The 21,028-nt window shown below is 39.5% G+C and overlaps 1 protein-coding gene across 7 annotated transcripts in view; it reads left to right on the forward strand.

Moving 5' to 3' along the window:
- nav3 (neuron navigator 3) overlaps positions 1 to 21,028 on the forward strand; it is a 203,970-nt gene that overhangs the window by 89,210 nt on the left and 93,732 nt on the right. For all 7 annotated transcript variants that reach the window (XM_060903775.1, XM_060903777.1, XM_060903778.1 and 4 more), the window contains exons 5-6: positions 305 to 479; positions 18,726 to 18,794. In XM_060903775.1, the coding sequence (XP_060759758.1) occupies positions 305 to 479; positions 18,726 to 18,794 (244 nt within the window). The remainder of the gene's footprint in view (positions 1 to 304; positions 480 to 18,725; positions 18,795 to 21,028) is intronic.

A 21,028-nucleotide genomic window follows, 5' to 3' on the forward strand; every position in this document is an offset into this window, starting at 1 on the left:
GTGTAGGGTGTGTACGGTATGTATGCATCATGTAGCATGTGCATGGTGCGTGTCGAGTGTGTGTCTGGTGTTTTTAGGATATGTGTAGTGTGTGTGTGTGTGTTGTATAGTGTAGATGGTGTATGGTGTGTTTGTTGTGTAAGATGTGTCTAGTGGTGTCACGATGTTTTCATGTTACAGATATTAAATATATTTGTGTGTGTGTGTTTAGCAGTTTGTGACATTTCACTTGGCTTCACACACAATGGAGGTCTTTCTTCTTAATAAAGTGCTGTGTGTGTGTGTGTGTGTTCTCTCCTCACAGATGTGTGTAAGGGGAATCTGAAGGTGATCCTGGGTCTGTTCTTTGTTTTGTCACGTTATAAACAGCAGCAGCAGCAACAGCAGCAGTACATCCAGTCTCTGGTGGAGCTTCAGCAACACGTCACACACACACACTCACCCAAAACCCAGCAACGAGCTCCAGACATGCAGTCCAGGTACACACATACACATAAATGAGATAAGATCCCATTTAGACTGGTAAACAGGTCCTCATAAAGCCCTGAACACACACACAATGGGTTCCTAGTTATTGTTCTTGATGGAAAGGAGCTGTTTGTCTTGAGTTCCCGTTAGGCTGTGTGTAAACCGGTCCTCATGAGCCACTGAAAACCTTCACAAAATACAATAATGATGGCACACAGCCCTGTATATAACATACGACTTCAATATTTGTTTCTTTTTGGATGAATTTATTCTGTTAGAAACATTATTACTTTGGATGCATTGACTTCACATTCTGATTTATTCCTGCACTCTGATTGGTTGTTGCTCGGCACCAGTCCGATTGTGGATGAAGCTTATTCCTGAGGGTGTACGGTACTCACACTGGCGATCCGTACCATCCCCGAGCATGTGTGACCCCTAAAGTCTGGTTTGCTCTGTGCCTGATTACGGTTCAGCTGGACTCGGCGACGGTATGCATCAGTGCGTTCGGTAACCGTGCCCAATCGGCGAGTAAAGCTGCAAATCGCTGCCTTCGTAAAAATCTTTTTTTGCATGCAGTAGAGGTGCTCCAATTACCAGGAAATAAATTTGAAACAGGACAGTATCATTTCACAATTTTCAGTAGTTCTGTAAGTCTAACACTGCCAGTGAAGAGCCTTCACTCTGACCAGTGACCTGCCTCACTGCTTCCAGTCATCTCACTACGATTGTGAAGATACTGAACGAACTCGCGACCTGGAGAGAACCGATGGAGATATTCTGCTTTTAGCGTCGGTGATAGTGGAGAGGCGGAGTCGTCTCCTGCACCTGTGTGCAAACGGTGCCTCAGGTCACACGATGGGCGGAGGCGCTACGTCTAACCCGATGAACCGTCAGACACGCGTCCTGTAGATCCCAGTTTATACGCAGAATCCCAGGAATGGAAGGTGCACATCACATGATCTCAAATAAACTGAAATAAGAGTGTGTAAATGACAGGAAGTGAACTTTCTCCACGGTTCGTTTATTTGCAGTATTCCACATCCTGACTCGAGCTCACACGCTCGCCCGACTGGAACGCAAGTTTGTGTTTACTATGTTTACATCCAGCGTCCATACCACTCAGGAGATTTCAAGCTCTGAAACGATGACACGGGTGATACTTTGATCGTTGAAAGGTTCCTTTGCTTTCTGGACGATCTTTTGATCAAACTGATCTTGAATTATCAACTCCACTTTAGAGATGAATGAAGCACGAAGCAAACTCTTTAACTCCAGGTGTTGGAGAGAGATTACACAGAGTATTGATTTTATTCCCAACTTCAGATGGCTGAGTTCACATCAACACTCTAATGTGGGAAGTGAGAGGTCTGAGTTGGAAAATTCCGAGTTCCCAGTAGTTGTGAACGTGGTATTATCCACAATATAAACTCCATCTTACTCATGTTGGATGAAAGTGCTTTCCTTCAACTCAGAAAGTTGCATCGTGATGACGTACAGTGGTGCTTGAAAGTTTGTGAACCGTTTAGAATTTTCTATATTTCTGCATAAATATGACCTAAAACATCATCAGATTTTCACACAAGTCCTAAAAGTAGATAAAGAGAACCCAGTTAAACAAATGAGACAAAAATATTATACTTGGTCATTTATTTATTGAGGAAAATGATCCAATATTACATACCTGTGAGTGGCAAAAGTATGTGAACCTTTGCTTTCAGTATCTGGTGTGACCCCCTTGTGCAGCAATAACTGCAACTAAACGTTTGCGGTAACTGTTGATCAGTCCTGCACACCGGCTTGGAGGAATTTTAGCCCGTTCCTCCGTACAGAACAGCTTCAACTCTGGGATGTTGGTGGGTTTCCTCACATGAACTGCTCGCTTCAGGTCCTTCCACAACATTTCCATTGGATTAAGGTCAGGACTTTGACTTGGCCATTCCAAAACATTAACTTTATTCTTCTTTAACCATTCTTTGGTAGAACAACTTGTGTGCTTAGGGTCGTTGTCTTGCTACATGACCCACCTTCTCTTGAGATTCAGTTCATGGAAAGATGTCCTGACATTTTCCTTCAGAATTCGCTGGTATAATTCAGAATTCATTGTTCCATCAATGAAGGCAAGCCATCCAGGCCCAGATGCAGCAAAACAGGCCCAAACCATGATACTACCACCACCATGTTTCACAGATGGGATAAGGTTCTTATGCTGGAATGCAGTGTTTTCCTTTCTTCAAACATAACACTTCTCATTTAAACCAAAAAGTTCTATTTTGGTTTCATCCGTCCACAAAACATTTTTCCAATAGCCTTCTGGCTTGTCCATGTGATATTTAGCAAGCTGCAGATGAGCAGCAATGTTCTTTTTGGAGAGCAGTGGCTTTCTCCTTGCAGCCCTGCCATGCACACCATTGTTGTTCAGTGTTCTCCTGATGGTGGACTCATGAACATTAACATTAGCCAATGTGAGAGAGACCTTCAGTTGCTTGGAAGTTACCCTGGGGAGGGTAACAATGGTCTTAAATTTCCTCCATTTGTACACAATCTGTCTGACTGTGGATTGGTGGAGTCCAAACTCTTTAGAGATGGTTTTGTAACCTTTTCCAGCCTGATGAGCATCAACAACGCTTTTTCTGAGGTCCTCAGAAATCTCCTTTGTTCGTGCCATGATACACTTCCACAAACATGTGTTGTGAAGATCAGACTTTGATAGATCCCTGTTCTTTAAATAAAACAGGGTGCCCACTCACACCTGATTGTCATCACATTGATTGAAAACACCTGACTCTAATTTCACCTTCAAATTCACTGCTAATCCTAGAGGTTCACATACTTTTGCCACTCACAGATATGTAATATTGGATCATTTTCCTCAATAAATAAATGGCCAAGTATAATATTTTGTCTCATTTGTTTAACTGGGTTCTCTTTATCTACTTTTAGGACTTGTGTGAAAATCTGATGATGTTTTAGGTCATATTTATGCAGAAATATAGAAAATTCTAAAGGGTTCACAAACTTTCAAGCACCACTGTAAGCGTACTTGGGGCCCGGAACAATGCGAGCACAGCAGGGGGGCGGCAATCATACCCGGGCACGGTACAAGGCATAGTGTGAAAATGTGTGTGTGTGTTAGTGTATGTCTGTCACTGTCAGCACTTAAGTGTGTGAGATGAAAGATACAGAGTGTGTGGTGAGAGAGACAGAGAGAGAGAATATCCAGCGCGAGAGAGGGAGGGGCAGAGAGAGATGCTGAGGAGGAGGGGAGAGAAGAGGGTAGAAATAAAGAAATAATTGGAGAGAGAGAAAGAGAGGAAGTGAAATAAGCAACAAGAGAATGATGGGAGAGAGAGAGAGAAGTAAAGAAAGAGATAGTGATGACTGAATCTCAGAGAGAGAGAGAATATGAGGAGAGACATGGAGAAAAGGAAAAAAGAGAGAAACGGAAATAGAGATAGAGGAAGAACAGCTGTCTGTGGTCACGGGGGTTTATGGGGTTTCTCTGACAGCTGCTCTCAGGGTCTCTCTCTCACACACACACACACACACACACACACACACACACACACGAGACTTGGTCCCCAGTAATCTGTCTTGATTCTCGCGTCTGATTGGCTGAAAATGAGAAACACACAAAAAATTATAACGATGTTTGCGTTATATATAATTGTGTATATTACAGTTATATATTGTGCTATATAGTGTATCGAATAAAATGAACAGTGTCAGTGTGTGAACCTACAGAAAAGCTTTTTATAACACACACACACACACACACTCGTCACAGCTCACAGTTACAGTCTCAGAGAGCAATGCTTTCTATAGCCAACACCTGCTCTGCGCGCACACACACACACACACACACACACACACACGGAGAAATAGAGCGGGAATGAGAAAGAGAGCTGGATGATTGTTGGTGTGTCGATATATAGAAAGTGTTGAGGTGTGTGTGTGTGTGTGTGTGATAATGTCGGATGGAGATCACTTCGATCCGTCTCTCTCTCCTTCACAACCACCAACTCCAAAAAGCAGACTGCCATCACGGAGGAAAAACGACAAAGATGGGTACTGTGTGTGTGTGTGTGTGTGTGTGTGTGTGTGAGATCAATTAAAAGTGCATACTACCATACTAATATATACTCAAACATATTGTAAATACTACCACACTAATACACGTGTAATAACATCATATTTACAGTATAAACAGTATAAAGGCGACTCGTTTGAATACAATTTAAATTTCACGTTTATGGAAACGCAACGACTCTGTCCAGAACATCAACATTTCTCTCAGATCTGTTGGTTAAAGTACAAACAAAAATCTATACAGCTGAATTTTAGTTTAACGGATCTGTTAAACTTTAAGCAAAGTAACCAAGGAAACGAGATCAAATAATCTCTAATATCAGTATTTCCCTCGGGTGAGCGTTGAGTATTAATAAATGATGCAAAGAGACTCGTATATTTGTCCAGCGTTACGCATTATCTATTTAATACGTAGCTGTTACGTCTTTTCTCGGTTAATGGTAAACACTCAGTAACCATGGAAACAAGGTAACATCATCTCGAATATCAATATTTCCCTCAGTGATTTTTTTTTAAATTAAAACCAATCTGTACATTTATTTCTATGTTAGCTAACGAGAAGATGATAGCTAACCCACTAGTTCGCTACTCATGTCTTTCATTTGTGTTAAAAAATAATAATGATAATAGTAAAGACAGAAAAGACACTGTGACCATTGAAATGAGACAAATTCACCTCTCACACTGCAAAAAATAAAAATCTTAGGAAGTTTATTTGTCTATTTTCAAGTCAAAACATCGAGCCACCCTTATTATAAGACATAATTGCCCAACAAGCAAAACCTCATTTAGCTAGAAAGGCTAGTTTTTAGACAGTCCATCTTGAAAATCTTGTAGAGACAAAATGTCTTGAAAAAGTCTTATTTGGAGCACCTTTGAAAATAAAACAAGGTTTTTTTAAAAACAAGTAAGTACATTTTGGACATTTGTCAAATGCGGTTCATCTTGTTTCAAGAAAAAAAAAAAAGTACCGCATGCTTGTTTTGGGAATAAATGAACTTTACTGAAATCTTTGAATCTGGTGCCCCCAAAATGCATTGTCGTGGCTCAGGTGGATAAGGCGCCATACCATAAATCTAGGGACCCGGGCTCGATTTCAACCTGAGGTCATTTCCCGATCTCTGCTCGTTTCCTGTCTCTACACTGTCCTGTCCAATAAAGGTGGAAAAGGCCCCAAAAAATCTTTTAAAAAATGGCTAAATGTAAGAAGTACGATCTTGTTATAAGAACTATTTTGATTATTTTGAGTTAATCAGATCTCGCATAATAAGTTCCCCAATCTTATTTTGGAATTATTTAATCTAAAAACAGGTTAGATTTTTCATCTTACTTTAAGAAATCATACCAAGTCGAATTTGACTAGTTCCACTGGCAGATTTTTTTCACCTGATTCAAGCAAATATGCTTTGTTTTAATCTTTTATTTCTTATTTTTGAAAGGCCATTTTTTGCAGTGTATGTCACGTTCCGTTCCCTCAAATTTATTGATTAAAAAAAAAAAGTCTACACTCCCTGTTCACTTTAATAGGAACTTCTTGTTGATTCTTGGCTGCAGGAGTGGAACCCAATGTGTCCTTCTGTTCTCTGCTGCATGCTGAGATGCTTTTCTGCTCACCACTTTTGTAAAGAGTATATGATTATATGAGTTGCTATATCCTTCCTGGCAAAAAAACACTCGAACCACCTCGAATCTGTCCATTTTCTGATCTCTGACCCTCTCTTATCAACAAGGCGTTTGTTTACTTTCCACCCACAGAACTGTCGCTCACTCACTCGGTGATGTTTTTTGTTTTCCGCACCATTCTGTGTAAACTCTACGGACTGTTGTGTGTGAAAACCCCAGGAGGAGATCAGCAGCTTCTGAAATACTCAAACCAAAAATACTGATCTGGCTCAAACCGACACCCGTACAACAGTGAAAGAAAGAAAGTCACACAAAAATTGAGGTCACAGTTTTTCCCATTCTGATGTTTGAACATCGTGAACGTTAACCGAAGCTCTTGATTTGTATCTGCGTGATTTGATGCATCGTGCTGCTGTCGAGGGATCGGCTGATCAGAGAACAGCAGGTGGATGCAGGCGTGTATAATCTGTGCAATTAAAATGACAACTTTGCAAGTTAACACACAGCTGTTATGGATTTTCTGGGCAAATTAAATATACAGTAACCATGGAAGACCCAATTGATCGATTTATTTTTAATTTTCTAGTGGTGTTAGTTTACAGCATGCATTTTTACAGTTTGTATGTATAGATAGTGGTTTTTACTTGATGGTTTTATATAGCAGTTTTGTATCATAGTTGGTGTGATGTCGAATGACTTTTACCGACTTAATAATAAAAATGAGATGAAAGATGAGATGGAAACACAATAAATTAATCTGTAATGTTTGTTTTTTCCTCCAGATGTGTTGATAAATTACTCAAAGAAATTACAATATGTCCAATTACTAGCACATAAGTGTTATGCTTTTTTCTGTAGCAAGTAAACACATGGCAACCATGAGACAAAAATATCTATAATATCAACATTTACCACAGATGTATTTGTAACTTACAAAAAATCTGTACAGTTGATAAATATATATATATATATTATATATACTAGTGCATCTCAAAAAATTAGAATATTGTGAAAAAGTACACATAAACTAAAATGTTTCAAGCATTTTTCTATTTTAATTTTAATCAGTATGGCATACAGTACAAAAACATAAAAAAAAACATCTCAAAATATTAGAATATTTCATTTCGTGTTTGAGTAAAACAGTATGAACACAGTGTATCTCTCGGTCTAGTTCAGTACACACAACCACAATCATGGGGAAGACTGCTGACTTGACTGTTGTCCAGAAGATGATCACTGATGCCCTCCACAAGGAGGGTAAGCCACAAAAGGTCATTGCTGAAAAGGGTGGCTGGAAAAGGTGCACAAGCAACAGGGATGGCCGCAGTCTTGAGAGGATTGTCAAGAAAAGTTGATTCAAGAACTTGGGAGAGCTTCACAAGGAGTGGACTGAGGCTGGTGTCAGTGTATCAAGACCCATCACGAACAGACATCTTCAAGAAAGGGGATACAACTTTCACATTCCTAATATCAAGCTACTCCTGAGCCAGAGACAATGTCAGAAGTGTCTTATCTGGGCTAAGGAGAGAAAGAAATGGACTGTTGCTCAGTGGTCCAAAGTCCTCTTTTCAGATGAAAGTACATTTTGCATTTAATTTGGAAATCACGGTTCTAGAGTCTGGAGGAAGAGTGGAGAGGCACAGAATCCAAGGTGTTTGAAGCCCAGTGTGAAGTTTCCACAGTCTGTGATGATTTGGGGTGCCATGTCATCTGCTGGTGTTGGTCCACTGTATTTTATCAAGTCCAAAGTCAACACAGCCATCTACCAGGAGATTTTAGAGCACTTCATGCTTCCATCTGCTGACGAGCTTTTTGGAGATGCTGATTTCCTTTTCCAGCAGGACTTGGCACCTACCCACAGTGCCAAAACTACTACCAAATGGTTTGCTGACCATGATATTACTGTGTTTGATTGGCCAGCCAACTTGCCTGACCTGAACCCCATAGAGAATCTATGGGGTATTGTCAAGAGGAAGATGAGAAACACCCGCCCCAAAAATACAGATACGCTGAAGGCCACTATCAAAGCAACCTGGGCTTCAATAACACCTCAGCAGTGCCACAGACTGATCACCTCCATGCCACACTGCATTGATACAGTAATTCATGGTAAAGGAGCCCCAACCAAGTATGGAGTGTATAAATGAATATACTTTTCAGAAGTTGGACATTTCTGTATTGTAAATCCTTTTTTTGATTGATCTTAGGGAATATTCTAATAATTTGAGATACTGGATTTCTGATTTCCATGAGCTATAAGCCATAATCATCAAAATTAAAACAAAAAAGGCTTTAAATATTTCACTTTACATGTAATGAATATAGAATATATGAAAGTTTACCTTTTTGAATTAAATTATGAAAAAAATGAACTTTTTCATGGTATTCTAATTTTTTGAGATGCACTCTCTCTCTCTCTCTATATATATATATATATATATATATATATATATATTAGTGCTGTCAAAAATGTCACGTTATTAACGCGTTAACTTGACTCAATTTTAACGGCGATAATTTTTTTATCGCGAGATTAACACTCTGTGACATGATGTAGGTTTTTCATAAGCTTTTGAAACTGCCAGGAACTTGGAACAGAGACTTTGCTTAGAAAACCAGCAGCTAGACTGTAATGCCACGCCCCGCACAGCACAGCCAGAGTCCTCTGCCCCCCCCCCCCCCCCCCCCCCCCAAAGAACCAGTGCGGGCAGGGCGCGCTAGTAGAGATGGGATTTATGGCTCTTTGATGGGATCCGCATCTTTGTGATGCGTTCTTTGAAAAGAGCCGTTCAAAAGACTGGCTCATTTGGCTCTTTTTAAATATTTATTCAGTTTTAAGAAGACAGCGTCTAAAGAAGCCAGATCCCTCCGAACTGTAAACTCAATGCTATCCCAGAAATCCTTCCTGTAATATGCAAATTTGGCCGCCTCTGATTGGACAGCGCGACGCATCAACAGGCAGAAAGTGTAAAAGTACAAAATTTGTTAAGTGAGCTGAAACAGTAAAGATCAGATTCAATGCAATATTTATCAACGAACAACTTAAAGTTAATATAATAGTGTACTTTATATTATAATCAAGCATGTCAAGCCTACCGTCACTGCCTAACCTGTCTCTCTGATTAGAGTTGTAGACTAACTCAAACAGTAGATCATTTCACTCATGGTTCTCTTGCTAGCCCCGCGCCGGTGCTCGGCTTAGGTTTCACTTTGCAGTGGCTGTGACAAGACGTGTTATGCTTTGCAATAAAAAAAACATTGGTACAAGGCAAGCCCATTCACTTTTTTATGCTGATAAGAGAATTACAATGGTTTTTTATGTGACAAAAATGTGCAATTAAATTGCGATTAATCATGACTTAACTATGACTGTCGCGACATTAATCGCGATTAAATATTTTAATCGCTTGACAGCACTAATATATATATATATATGAGTGATTCCACGCTTATGGGTACTGAAATGGGGACATGAACTTATTTTTAAAAATTCACCTAAAACCATTTCTTTTTTTACCATCAGGTCACAAAACATGTAATCTTTAATGAATGATATGTTAAAAGATAACTTTAATTTTCTGAGATGTAATAAAAACATATTTATATGCCAAAGTCAAGCCTATGAGTTCCAAAATGATGTCTGTTCCATTACTTCTGTTACGATTGTCCATCTCGCGTCTGTTACAAATTAATTACAATCTAGCTATATACCATGTTAATCTTATTGAAAGAATGTGTATGTTTATTCTACTACACACGCTTATTAATTATATTTGCTAAAACATCACCTTCCTATGTTTCAAAAAGTAATTCTACATTGTTAAAATTGAGAATATATATGTCCACAACACTTCTGTTACGTTCTGACTTTGGCATATAAATATGTTTTTATTACATCTCAGAAAATTAAAGTTATCTTTTAACATATCATTCATTAAAGATTACATGTTTTGTGACCTGATGGTAAAAAAGAAATGGTTTTAGGTGAATTTTTAAAAATAAGTTCATGTCCCCATTTCAGTACCCATAAGCGTGGAATCACTCATATATATATATATATATATATATATATATATATATATATATATATATACACACACATATATTTACCAGCTGGGAGGTCCGAATCGTGAAATACCATAACCGAAGTCTTGAAAATACTGACCGAGGCCTCTGAGCTGAGGTCACAATATTTCACGATACTGACCAACCTTAAGCTGGTAAATAATATACAGTGCCAGTCAAAAGTTTGGAAATACGTTCAAATTCGATTTTTTTTATTCCTACATTGTAGAACAATACTGAACTCATCAAAACTATGAAATAACATATGGAACATATGGAATTATATGGTAAACAAAAAAGTGTTAAAAAAACAATGTTTCATCTTTTAGATTCTTCAAAGTTGTCACTATTTATCTTGATAACAGCTTTGCACACTATTGGCATTATCTGAACCAGCTTCATGAGGTCGTCACCTGGAATGCTTCTCAATTAACAGGCGTGTCTTTTTAAAAATGGAATTTCTTGACTTCTTAATGCATTTGACACCATCAACCAGTAAAGAGTAAATAATAAAAATACAGTAAATAGCCCTGTTCGACAACTGTAGGAATCCATATTATGTCAAGAACCGCTCAACTAAGTAAAGAGAAATAACAGTCAGTCATTACTTTAAGACACAAAGTGTCGTTTAGTTCATTAAAATAAAGAAAAAATGTCGAATTTGAAGGTGTTTCCAAACTTTTGATTGGTACTGTATATATATATATTTTTTTTTCTTTACCAAATTCTAACAGAAAATGAGAGCACCCAAAAGCGAAACCATATTTAGAACAAACCTGCTCCAAGCTTGTTTTCGGCTTTCTCCTGAAATGTTTTCTTTTATTTCGTCTTCATCAGGGTAGTAAAACTTGCTTTCACTGTGAACACTGTCGTTATCACTATCCAACTAAAAATGTTAAATTAATTATATTATACTGAGAAATGCGAAAATAAATGTTGACAAAAATTTTCTACTATGTTTGTTGTTGTGAACGATCAAGTCGGCAAAGGTCCATAACCGGAGTTTGTATCGTAGGATTCCGGACCGCTCGCAAGCCAATCAGAGCGCAGGATTTGATGGAAGCCGGACCATGAAAAAAATAATATACATTATTTTTTTCGTGGTCCGGTTTCCATCAAATCCTGCGCTCTGATTGGCTCGCGAGCGGTCCGGAATCCTACGATACGGACCCCAGATACGGACCCCGGTTACGGACCTCTGGCGACTCGCTCGTTCACAACAACAACAAACATAGTAGCATTTTTTGTCAACATTTATCTTTTTTTTTATAAGATTTATTTATAAGATTATCAAAAATCTTGTAAATTTTTGCCAGCATTTCTCAGGAGAAGAGCATTAATTTTACAGCATGGATAGCGATAACAACAGTGTTCACAGCGAAAGCGAGTTTTACTACCCTGAGGAAGAAGAAATAAAAGAAAACGTTTCAGGAGAAAGCTAAAAACCTGGAACTGCTGCTAACACTGAGCAAAAACATGGCTGAATCCTGAATGACTCCTATTTGTATAGATAGGGGACTACATAGGCGGCAAAATGTAGTTGTTTTCCTGCCATGGAAGTGCACTTGTATACTGAGGAGGAAGCCATTTGCATTACAGCCGTGAACGAGGATTCAAAATGGCGGCTCGGCTCGGTTTTCCCTTTCGGGCGCTCTCGTTTTCTGTTAGAATTTGGTAAAGAAAAAAAATATATATTATTTACCAGCTTAAGGTCGGTCCGTATGGTGAAATACCTCGGCCCAGAGGGCCTCGCTCAGTACTTTCAAGACCTCAGTCACGGTATTTCACCATACGGACCTCCCAGCTGCTAAACCACTTATATCAGCATTTTCCTCAAAATTGTTGGTACAGGACGGGAAAAAAAACAACACAATCTGTATAATTAAAATAATAATTTCACTTGATAGCATGTTGCTGTTATATCTTTTGTCTGTCTCATCTCATCTCATCTCATTATCTGTAGCCGCTTTATCCTGTTCTACAGGGTCGCAGGCGAGCTGGAGCCTATCCCAGCTGACTACGGGCGAAAGGCGGGGTACACCCTGGACAAGTCGCCAGGTCATCACAGGGCTGACACATAGACACAGACAACCATTCACACTCACATTCACACCTACGGTCAATTTAGAGTCACCAGTTAACCTAACCTGCATGTCTTTGGACTGTGGGGGAAACCGGAGCACCCGGAGGAAACCCACGCGGACACGGGGAGAACATGCAAACTCCACACAGAAAGGCCCTCGCCGGCCCCGGGGCTCGAACCCGGACCTTCTTGCTGTGAGGCGACAGCGCTAACCACTACACCACCGTGCCGCCCAAGACTGAAGATAGAAAGTTAAAACTTGTTTGTAACTGGATCTCCAGCAGGATGGTGATCTTCAACAAACCTCTAAAGTTGCGATGAAACGACAACAAAGTGACAGTAATAGAGAGGCATCATAAAGCCCGGACCTGAATCCCAGAGAAAATCTATGAACCAGAGTTGTTCATTTTGAAATTTTAATTTGTTTTTATTTTTATTTCATCATTCAGTTTGTTTGTTTTTTTATTTGCCCCTTTCACGTATCCCACAATCCGCTGCATGGTTGGGAACTTCCAGTGGCCATGCCCAGGCTGCTGATAACGGTACAAAAAACATTATAGAATCAGTTTGGATGTTCAACTATCGGATGTAAGCTGACATGTAATGTTATTAGATTGCTTATGTTACCAGCTGGGAGGTCCGTATCGTGAAATACCGTGACCGAGGTCTTGAAAGTACTGAGTGAGGCCCTCTGGGTCGAGGTCAGTATTCAAGGCCGAGGTCACGGTATTTCACCATACGGACCGACCTTAAGCTGGTAAATAATATATTTATTTTTTTCTTTACCAAATTCTAACAGAAAACGAGAGTGCCTGAAAGGGAAAACCGAGCCGAGCCGCCATTTTGAATCCTCATTCACGGCTGTAATGCAAATGGCTTCCTCCTCGGTATACAAGTGCACTTCCATGGCAGGAAAAAAAACTACATTTTGCCACCTATGTAGTGCCCTATTTATACAAATAGGAGTCATTCAGGATTCAGCCATGTTTTTGCTTGGCATTCGTAACAGTTAGAGGTTTTTAGCTTTCTCCTGAAATGTTTTCTTTTATTTCTTCTTCCTCAGGGTAGTAAAACTCGCTTTCGCTGTGAACACTGTCGTTATCGCTATCCATGCTGTAAAATTAATGCTATTCTCCTGAGAAATGCTGGCAAAAATTTACAAGATTTTTGATAATCTTATAAATAAATCTTATTAAAAAAAAGATAAATGTTGACAAAAAATGCTACTATGCTTATTGTTGTTGTGAACGAGCGAGTCGCCAGAGGTCCGTAACTGGGGTCCGTATCGTAGGATACGGACTCGCTCGCCAGCCAATCAGAGCGCAGGATTTGATGGAAACCGGACCGCGAAAAAAATAAATCTAGTTACTGGTCCCATGGTATTTTTTGTCAGCGCAGAAGCTTTTAATCGGTCCTCCTTATATTATCGCCCATACAGCCCTTTCGCTGTCACTCTTTGCATTGTTTAAACTAAAAACATGTTCCAACCACTCAGCACGATAACGCTGGCCAACAACATTTACACTGATGACAAATTGTAACTGTGCCATCATTTCGAGCAGCATTAATTTTGAAAACATCTTTGTGACCATGTAAACCTGTAATAATATTTGAACATCTGATATTTGAACATCCAAACTGATTGTATAGCCCAGTATTGGTTTTTGTACCGTTATCAGCAGCCTGGGCGTGGCCACTGGAAGTTCCCAACTGCGCAGTGGATTGTGGGCAGTGGCGGCTGGTAGTCTTTCAAACAGGGGAGGCTGGTCAGTTACGATATTTCCAGATTTTAAAAGAAAAAAGAAAAAACACATCAGTTTTGCCCATACTCTTGCCTCTGATCTGGCTGATTGTTGGCTGGGTCACAAACTGTGAAATAACAGGTTCTTTTGGCCCATTAGCCTACTGTCCAATATACATGATGGTGGTGTTGGGGGGGGGGGGGGGGGGTATATTTTAACATTTTATATTTTAAAATTGTGGCATGTTGTTTAAAAATTGATCATTATTGAAAGCAGCTCTTTGTCAGGAACCTCAGCATTCAATGACACTTTCCCTATATTTTACTTATTTTGACTGAGAAATGTTTTATTGACAATTTTGATAACCCTTCACTTTTAATCCAGGTCTGTAGTGTGAAATGTTCTCGGCTGTGTTTTTGTTTAAAAATGTTTTCCAAATTGTAGCTGTGTTTAATTCATATCCAGAAAAATATATATTCCAGTATAATATACTCAGCATAAACATTTTAAATAGATTCTATATTTTTGGTCCATCCATGACATATTACTAAAGTAGCCTATTTACTGTTGTTGATGTGGGTCACTTGCTGTTAGCCAATTCACTTTCTCGTACCAGGAGAGCTGAAAGGAACGAGTATTATTCCCTACCTTTTTCACCAAGTCAATTTGAGGCGTTGGTCTACCCTGCTCTTTAATTTTAATTTTTTCCTCGAAAGGAAGACTGGCAAATGGCTTCGCCAAAATTAAATCAGCAATGCTTGGCATCCGTGCGCAGCTTTCTTGCTAGCTGACTAGCCCCCTCAAGTTCAAGTTCAGTCACTCAAATAAACAAAATTTCTGGAACTAAGATAGCAAACTTGACAACACTATATTTACACTTTATTTACAATGAAAATATATACAAACTAAAAAAGCTGGTAGAAACCGTATGTAATGAATGAAATCGAAATGTAAGCTGATCTCTTACAATACACCACAGCACTTGCGAATCCGCATGGGACTGAACTGAAATTCACCGCTGCCTGTCTATATTTGAAACGAGCTGTCAATCAAAGAAAATATCCGGCCGCTTTCACCAATCACCAGTCTCCTCGCAGAAACTGCCATGTCCCTCCCATGTGAGGCTGGGAGTCCGTAGGCGGGCATTTTCGCAGTATTTGTCCAATAACCGTCTTGCCTTTTGAGATTGAAAAGCGCAGAGCTCCCAAATGCCATTGAAGTCCACTGAGGCTGGGAGTCCGGTGGGCGGGCATTTTCACAGTATTTGTCCAATAATCGTCTTGCATTTTGATATTGAAAGCGCAGAGCTCCCAAATGCCATTGAAGCCCACTGAGGCTGGGCTGCATCGCGCTGTCACGAGGGGGAAAAACTCACGCACACATTAGGCGAACTGGGGAAAGTTATAACGGAATGATTTCGCACTGTAGTTGGGTTGAGCACATATGATTTGAGGTTCATCATTTTTCGAGGAGGCTGAGCCTCCCTCGTTGTCTTAGAGCAATCGCCCGTGATTGTGGGATACGTGAAAAGGGCGAGTTCAGTTTAATTTTCATTAGTTTTACAAGTGCTTTAGTAGTTTTAGTTTTATTTTGAGGAATTGACTAGTTTTAGATTTTCAGGTATTGCACAGCAAGCAGATTGCTCTTCTTTGGAGTTTTATGGAAGCCGGCATTACATGACTGCCCCCTTCTGGAACTGGTCTGTCCCTGCCTCGAGGGGGAAAACAAAATGAAAAAGAAAACAAAGCTGATTTTACCTGCAATTTTATTTCACTTTAGTTCATGTTGTACTGATTGTGGGCTTCTGACTGTCCCATGTTTTAAACTGGCATCTATGGGTGGCAGATCATTTAGTGTTGCTGCTCCTAAACTTTGGAACTCGTTACCACAATCACTTCGTGACTGTTCCACTCTCTCTTCCTTCAAAGCCAACTTGAAAACTTTTCTCTTTACCTCACACTACTCTTCCTAGTTTTTTTTTTGTTTTGTTTTTTTTTGGTGGTAACTCTTTTGTAAAGCATCCTTGGTTTGTGAAAGGCGCTATATAAATTGAAATTATTATTATTATTATTATTATTATTATTTTATTTTTTAATTTCAGTTAACAAAATATTTTTTTCACTTTTAGTTTTAGTCCTGGCTTTTTTAACTACCAGTTAAAAGTGTGTACACCTCTACTCTACTCTACTTGACTCCACTCTACTCTACTCATTCATAGGTGTTGTGACTATTTTCTACGCTGTAGAACAAAATCTGAAGACATCAAAACGACGAACTAACATCTGGAACAAATATGGAATTATGTAGTAAACAAAAAAGTGTTAAAAAGCAAAATATGTTTGATATTTTAGATTCTTCAAAGTATCCAGCGTTTTCCTTGACAACGCTTTGCACACCATTGGCGTTATCTTCATGAGGTACATTACCGTTCAAAAGTTTGGGGTCACCCGGACAATTTTGTGTTTTCCATGAAAAGTCGCACTTTTATTTCCCACCATAAGTTGTAAAATGAATAGAAAATATATAGTCAAGACATTTTTCTGGCCATTTTGAGCATTTAATCGACCCCACAAATGTGATGCTCCAGAAACTCAATCTGCTCAAAGGAAGGTCAGTTTTATAGCTTCTCTAAAGAGCTCAACTGTTTTCAGCTGTGCTAACATGATTGTACAAGGGTTTTCTAATCATCCATTAGCCTTCTGAGGCAATGAGCAAACACATTGTACCATTAGAACACTGGAGTGAGAGTTGCTGGAAATGGGCCTCTATACACCTATGGAGATATTGCACCAAAAACCACACATTTGCAGCTAGAATAGTCATTTACCACATTAGCAATGTATAGAGTGGATTTCTGATTAGTTTAAAGTGATCTGCATTGAAAAGAACAGTGCTTTTCTTTCAAAAATAAGGACATTTCAAAGTGACCCCAAACTTTTGAACGATAGTGTAGTCACCTGGAATGCTTTTCAATTAACAGGTTTGCCTCGTCAAAAGGTAATTAGCGGACAAGTTTCTGGCCTTCTTAATGCATTTGAGATCAAACAGTAAACAGTAAATTAAACAACAACAGTACATACAAGTCAACCTTTGGTCAATCAAACCTGTATAACCAACCTCCAAAATCCATATTTCCCTTATAAAATCCGTATAAGATGCAAATTAAAATAATTTACCTAAAATTTGAATGATAATTAACAATGATATATCCCAGTTACTTTTTATTCAATATTAATAACAATAAACCTTCAGAATGAATACAAAGCTCCAATGTTTGACAAAAACACAAAGTGTTATCAGCGTAGCTACGAAGGAAATACTTCGTTGTTTGGAGACAGATTTCACCGAGCGGCTATTATGCGCGAGACTTCATATTAGCCACAAAGTCAGGAAAATCTGTTCGTAAAATTACGTTATAATGACCAAATACAATGAAAAGTATTTTTCCAGTCTCACCTGTGAAGGGTAATCCCATGTGATCTCGTTTGGACGGTAAACCTGTTGGTACAGTTAAACGCAGCACATGAATGAGGCATCTTTATTCTCGGCTACTGTCTAGACGCTATACCAGAGACGGCTGAAGAATCTCCACTTTGCCACATCCAATATGGCGGCGAGGATGACGTATGATTCTACGCAGAAGGCGGCGTCTATGTTTATATGTCTATGACGTCCCGGTTGGCGGGATTCTCGCAATGCGGTGTGCGCATGATCAAAAGTGGAACGAAGTCTCGCTACCACAAAATAACGCGCGATTTCATAAGACTCTTTACTGGCTGTCTGTGGTGGACAGTACGTTTGTAAATGTTATGTGCTCTTTTATCATCGTGGGAATTGATTATAGCTCTAAATAAATATTGAAGTTTTTTTTTAAAGAATCCGTATAACTTTATTTATACGCCCGTATACTACGTTTATTGAATCAAATCCGTATAAAATACGGACATTCCGTATAGGTTGACATGTATGACAGTAAATAGCCCTATTCAACAACTGTAGTAATCCATGTTATGTGAAGAACCGAACAACTAAGTAAAGAGAAACAACATCCATCATTACTTTAAGACATGAAGTGACTTTGAATTCATAAAAATAAAGAAAAATCACTGAATTAGAAGGCATGTCCAAACTTTAGACTGGTACTGTATATTAACCCCGGTGTGGACTGAGCGGTAAAAGTGAGGAGAAATTCCAGCAGTGTGTGTGTGAGAAGCTTGCACAAGGACACAGCAAGATTTTAGTTCAACTTCAAGCGATTCAGTCAATCTGTTTCTTCGGTGTTATTGTGAAATGAACTCTTATGGAAATAAAGTCGACGCTCTGACTTTTGAACGTCTTTCATCGAGGTGCAGGTAAACGTTTGCCCTCCATTGTAAGGCCTTATAGCGAGTCTCTCTCTCTCTCTCGGAGAAAACACACATGCAGACTTGGGGCGGTTGTACACTTCCTGTGTGAGACCTAAAGAGGTGTATGATGCACCAACCCTCCACCTTCACCCCCCAAACCCATGTGCGTGCGCACACACACACACACACAATGAGAGAGGATGCATCGTGAAAAAAGAGTTCAACATCGTCATTGTCTCGACACTGAGAATCTCAAACATGGGAGTCTCACTCTCTCTACCTGTCTCACTCTCTGTCTCTCCGCAGTGTGACAGTGCGATACGCGAATCCGCCCGCTCAGAGTGGAGTAGGACCTGTGCAGAAGAAAAACACAAGGTAACACATTTCTACTTCATTCACAACAAGCAGGATTTTTTTTTTTAGTTTTTCCTTCACAGGAAGTAAGTTACTGGAGTAAATTAGTTAAAAGTGAATATTGATGACTTGTAATTGTGAGCACGAAACTAAATTTAAATAGATAACTAGCTCAGTATCTAACATTGAGCTATGAGTACATAACGGAAATAAAATATGCCGTATGGTTAAAGTGCCATTCCACCATTCTTTGGCATAAAATACAATATATTTTATGTAGTGCTGTCAAACGATTAAAATATTTAATTGCGATTAATGTCACGACTGTCATAGTTAACTCGCGATTAATCGCAATTTAATCGCACATTTTTGTCACATGAAAAACCATTGTAATTCTCTTACCAGCATAAAAAAGTGAACGGGCTTGTTTTGTACCAATGTTTTTCTTATTGCAAAGCATAACACGTCTTGACACAGCCACTGCAAACTGAAACCTAAGCTGAGCACCGGGGCTCTTCGTCCCGAGACTAACAAGAGAACCATGAGTGAAGTGATCTACTGCTTGAGTTAGTCTATCAGAGAGACAGGTTACACAGTGACGGTAGGCTTGACATGCTTGATTATAATATAAAGTACACTATTATATTAACTTTAAAGTTGTTCGTTGATAAATATTGCATTGGATCTGATCTTTACTGTTTCAGCTCACTTAACACATTTTGTACTTTTACACTTTCTGCCTGTTGGTGCGTCGCGCTGTCCAATCAGAGGCGGCCAAATTTGCATATTACAGGAAGGATTTCTGGGATAGCATTGAGTTTACAGTTCAGAGGGATCTGGCTTCTTTAGACGCTGTCTTCTTAAAACTGAATAAATATTTAAAAAGAGCCAAATGAGCCAGTCTTTTGAACGGCTCTTTTCAAAGAACGGATCACAAAGATGCGGATCCCATCAAAGAGCCGTAAATCCCATCTCTACTAGCGCGCCCTGCCCGCGCTGGTTCTTTGAGGGAGGAGGGCAGAGGACTCTGGCTGTGCGGGGCGTGGCTAGCTGCTATCGTTTTTCTAAGCAAAGTCTCTGTTCCAAGTTCCTGGCAGTTTCAAAAGCTTATGAAAAACCTACATCATGCTACAGAGCGTTAATCTCGCGATAAAAAAATTATCGCCGTTAAAATTGAGTCAAGTTAACGCGTTAATAACGACATTTTTGACAGCACTAATTTTATGACAACATGACTAGACAGAGAAATCTTTTAGCTTCAAAATGATATGTCAAACATAATTTTTTGACAACGACAAGTATATTAATTTTGCGACCAAAGTCACCTACCCTTTTAATTTCCGCGCGGTAGTGAAACGTGATGTCATCGGCAGGTTCCCCTTCTTGTGTACCACGTCACGTGTGACGTGGCACAGATTATCAGCAATGGCGGATAGAACGCGATTGTCAGCTTCGGAAAAGAAGCGAAGGAAAATAGCAAGTGATGCCCAAAGGAGACGGTCGATGGTGAATATCGGCACAGCAATCGACAAGTGGAAATCGCGTTCTATCCGCCATTGCTGATAATCTGTGCCACGTCACACGTGACGTGGTACACAAGAAGGGGAACCTGCCGATGACATCACGTTTCACTACCGTGCGGAAATTAAAAGGGTAGGTGACTTTGGTCGCAAAATTAATATACTTGTCGTTGTCAAAAAATTATGTTTGATATATCATTTTGAAGCTAAAAGATTTCTCTGTCTAGTCATGTTGTCATAAAATATATTGTATTTTATGACAAAGAATACATCCAATGGTGGAATGGCACTTTAAAGCATCCCATTCCAGATGTATTCCCTTTTACTGTTATAATAAGCTCGACTCTTCTCTTCTGGGAAGGCTTTTCAGTAGGTCTTGGGGCGTGGCTGTGGGGATTTGCGTTCATTCAGCTACAGTGAGATCAGACACTGATGTTGGGATGATGAGGCTCCAGTTCCAGTTCATCTTAAAGGTGTTGAGTGGGGTTGAGTTCAGTCAGGGCTCTGTGCAGGACACTTGAGTTCTTCACTCCAACCTTCACACACCATTTGTGTTCAGGGGCATCGTCATTGTCATGCTGGAACAGGTTAGTTCCAGTGAAGGGAAAGTGGAATTCTACAGTGTACGAACACATTCTACACAAGTGTGTGCCTCTAACATTGAGGTTACAGTTTGAGGAAGAACCACATGGTTGGGGGGGCACATACTTTTGGCCTTATAGTGCAAGTGTTACT

Source organism: Neoarius graeffei, chromosome 21 (genome assembly GCF_027579695.1).
Source record: "Neoarius graeffei isolate fNeoGra1 chromosome 21, fNeoGra1.pri, whole genome shotgun sequence".
NCBI classification, from domain to species: Eukaryota; Metazoa; Chordata; class Actinopteri; order Siluriformes; family Ariidae; genus Neoarius; species Neoarius graeffei.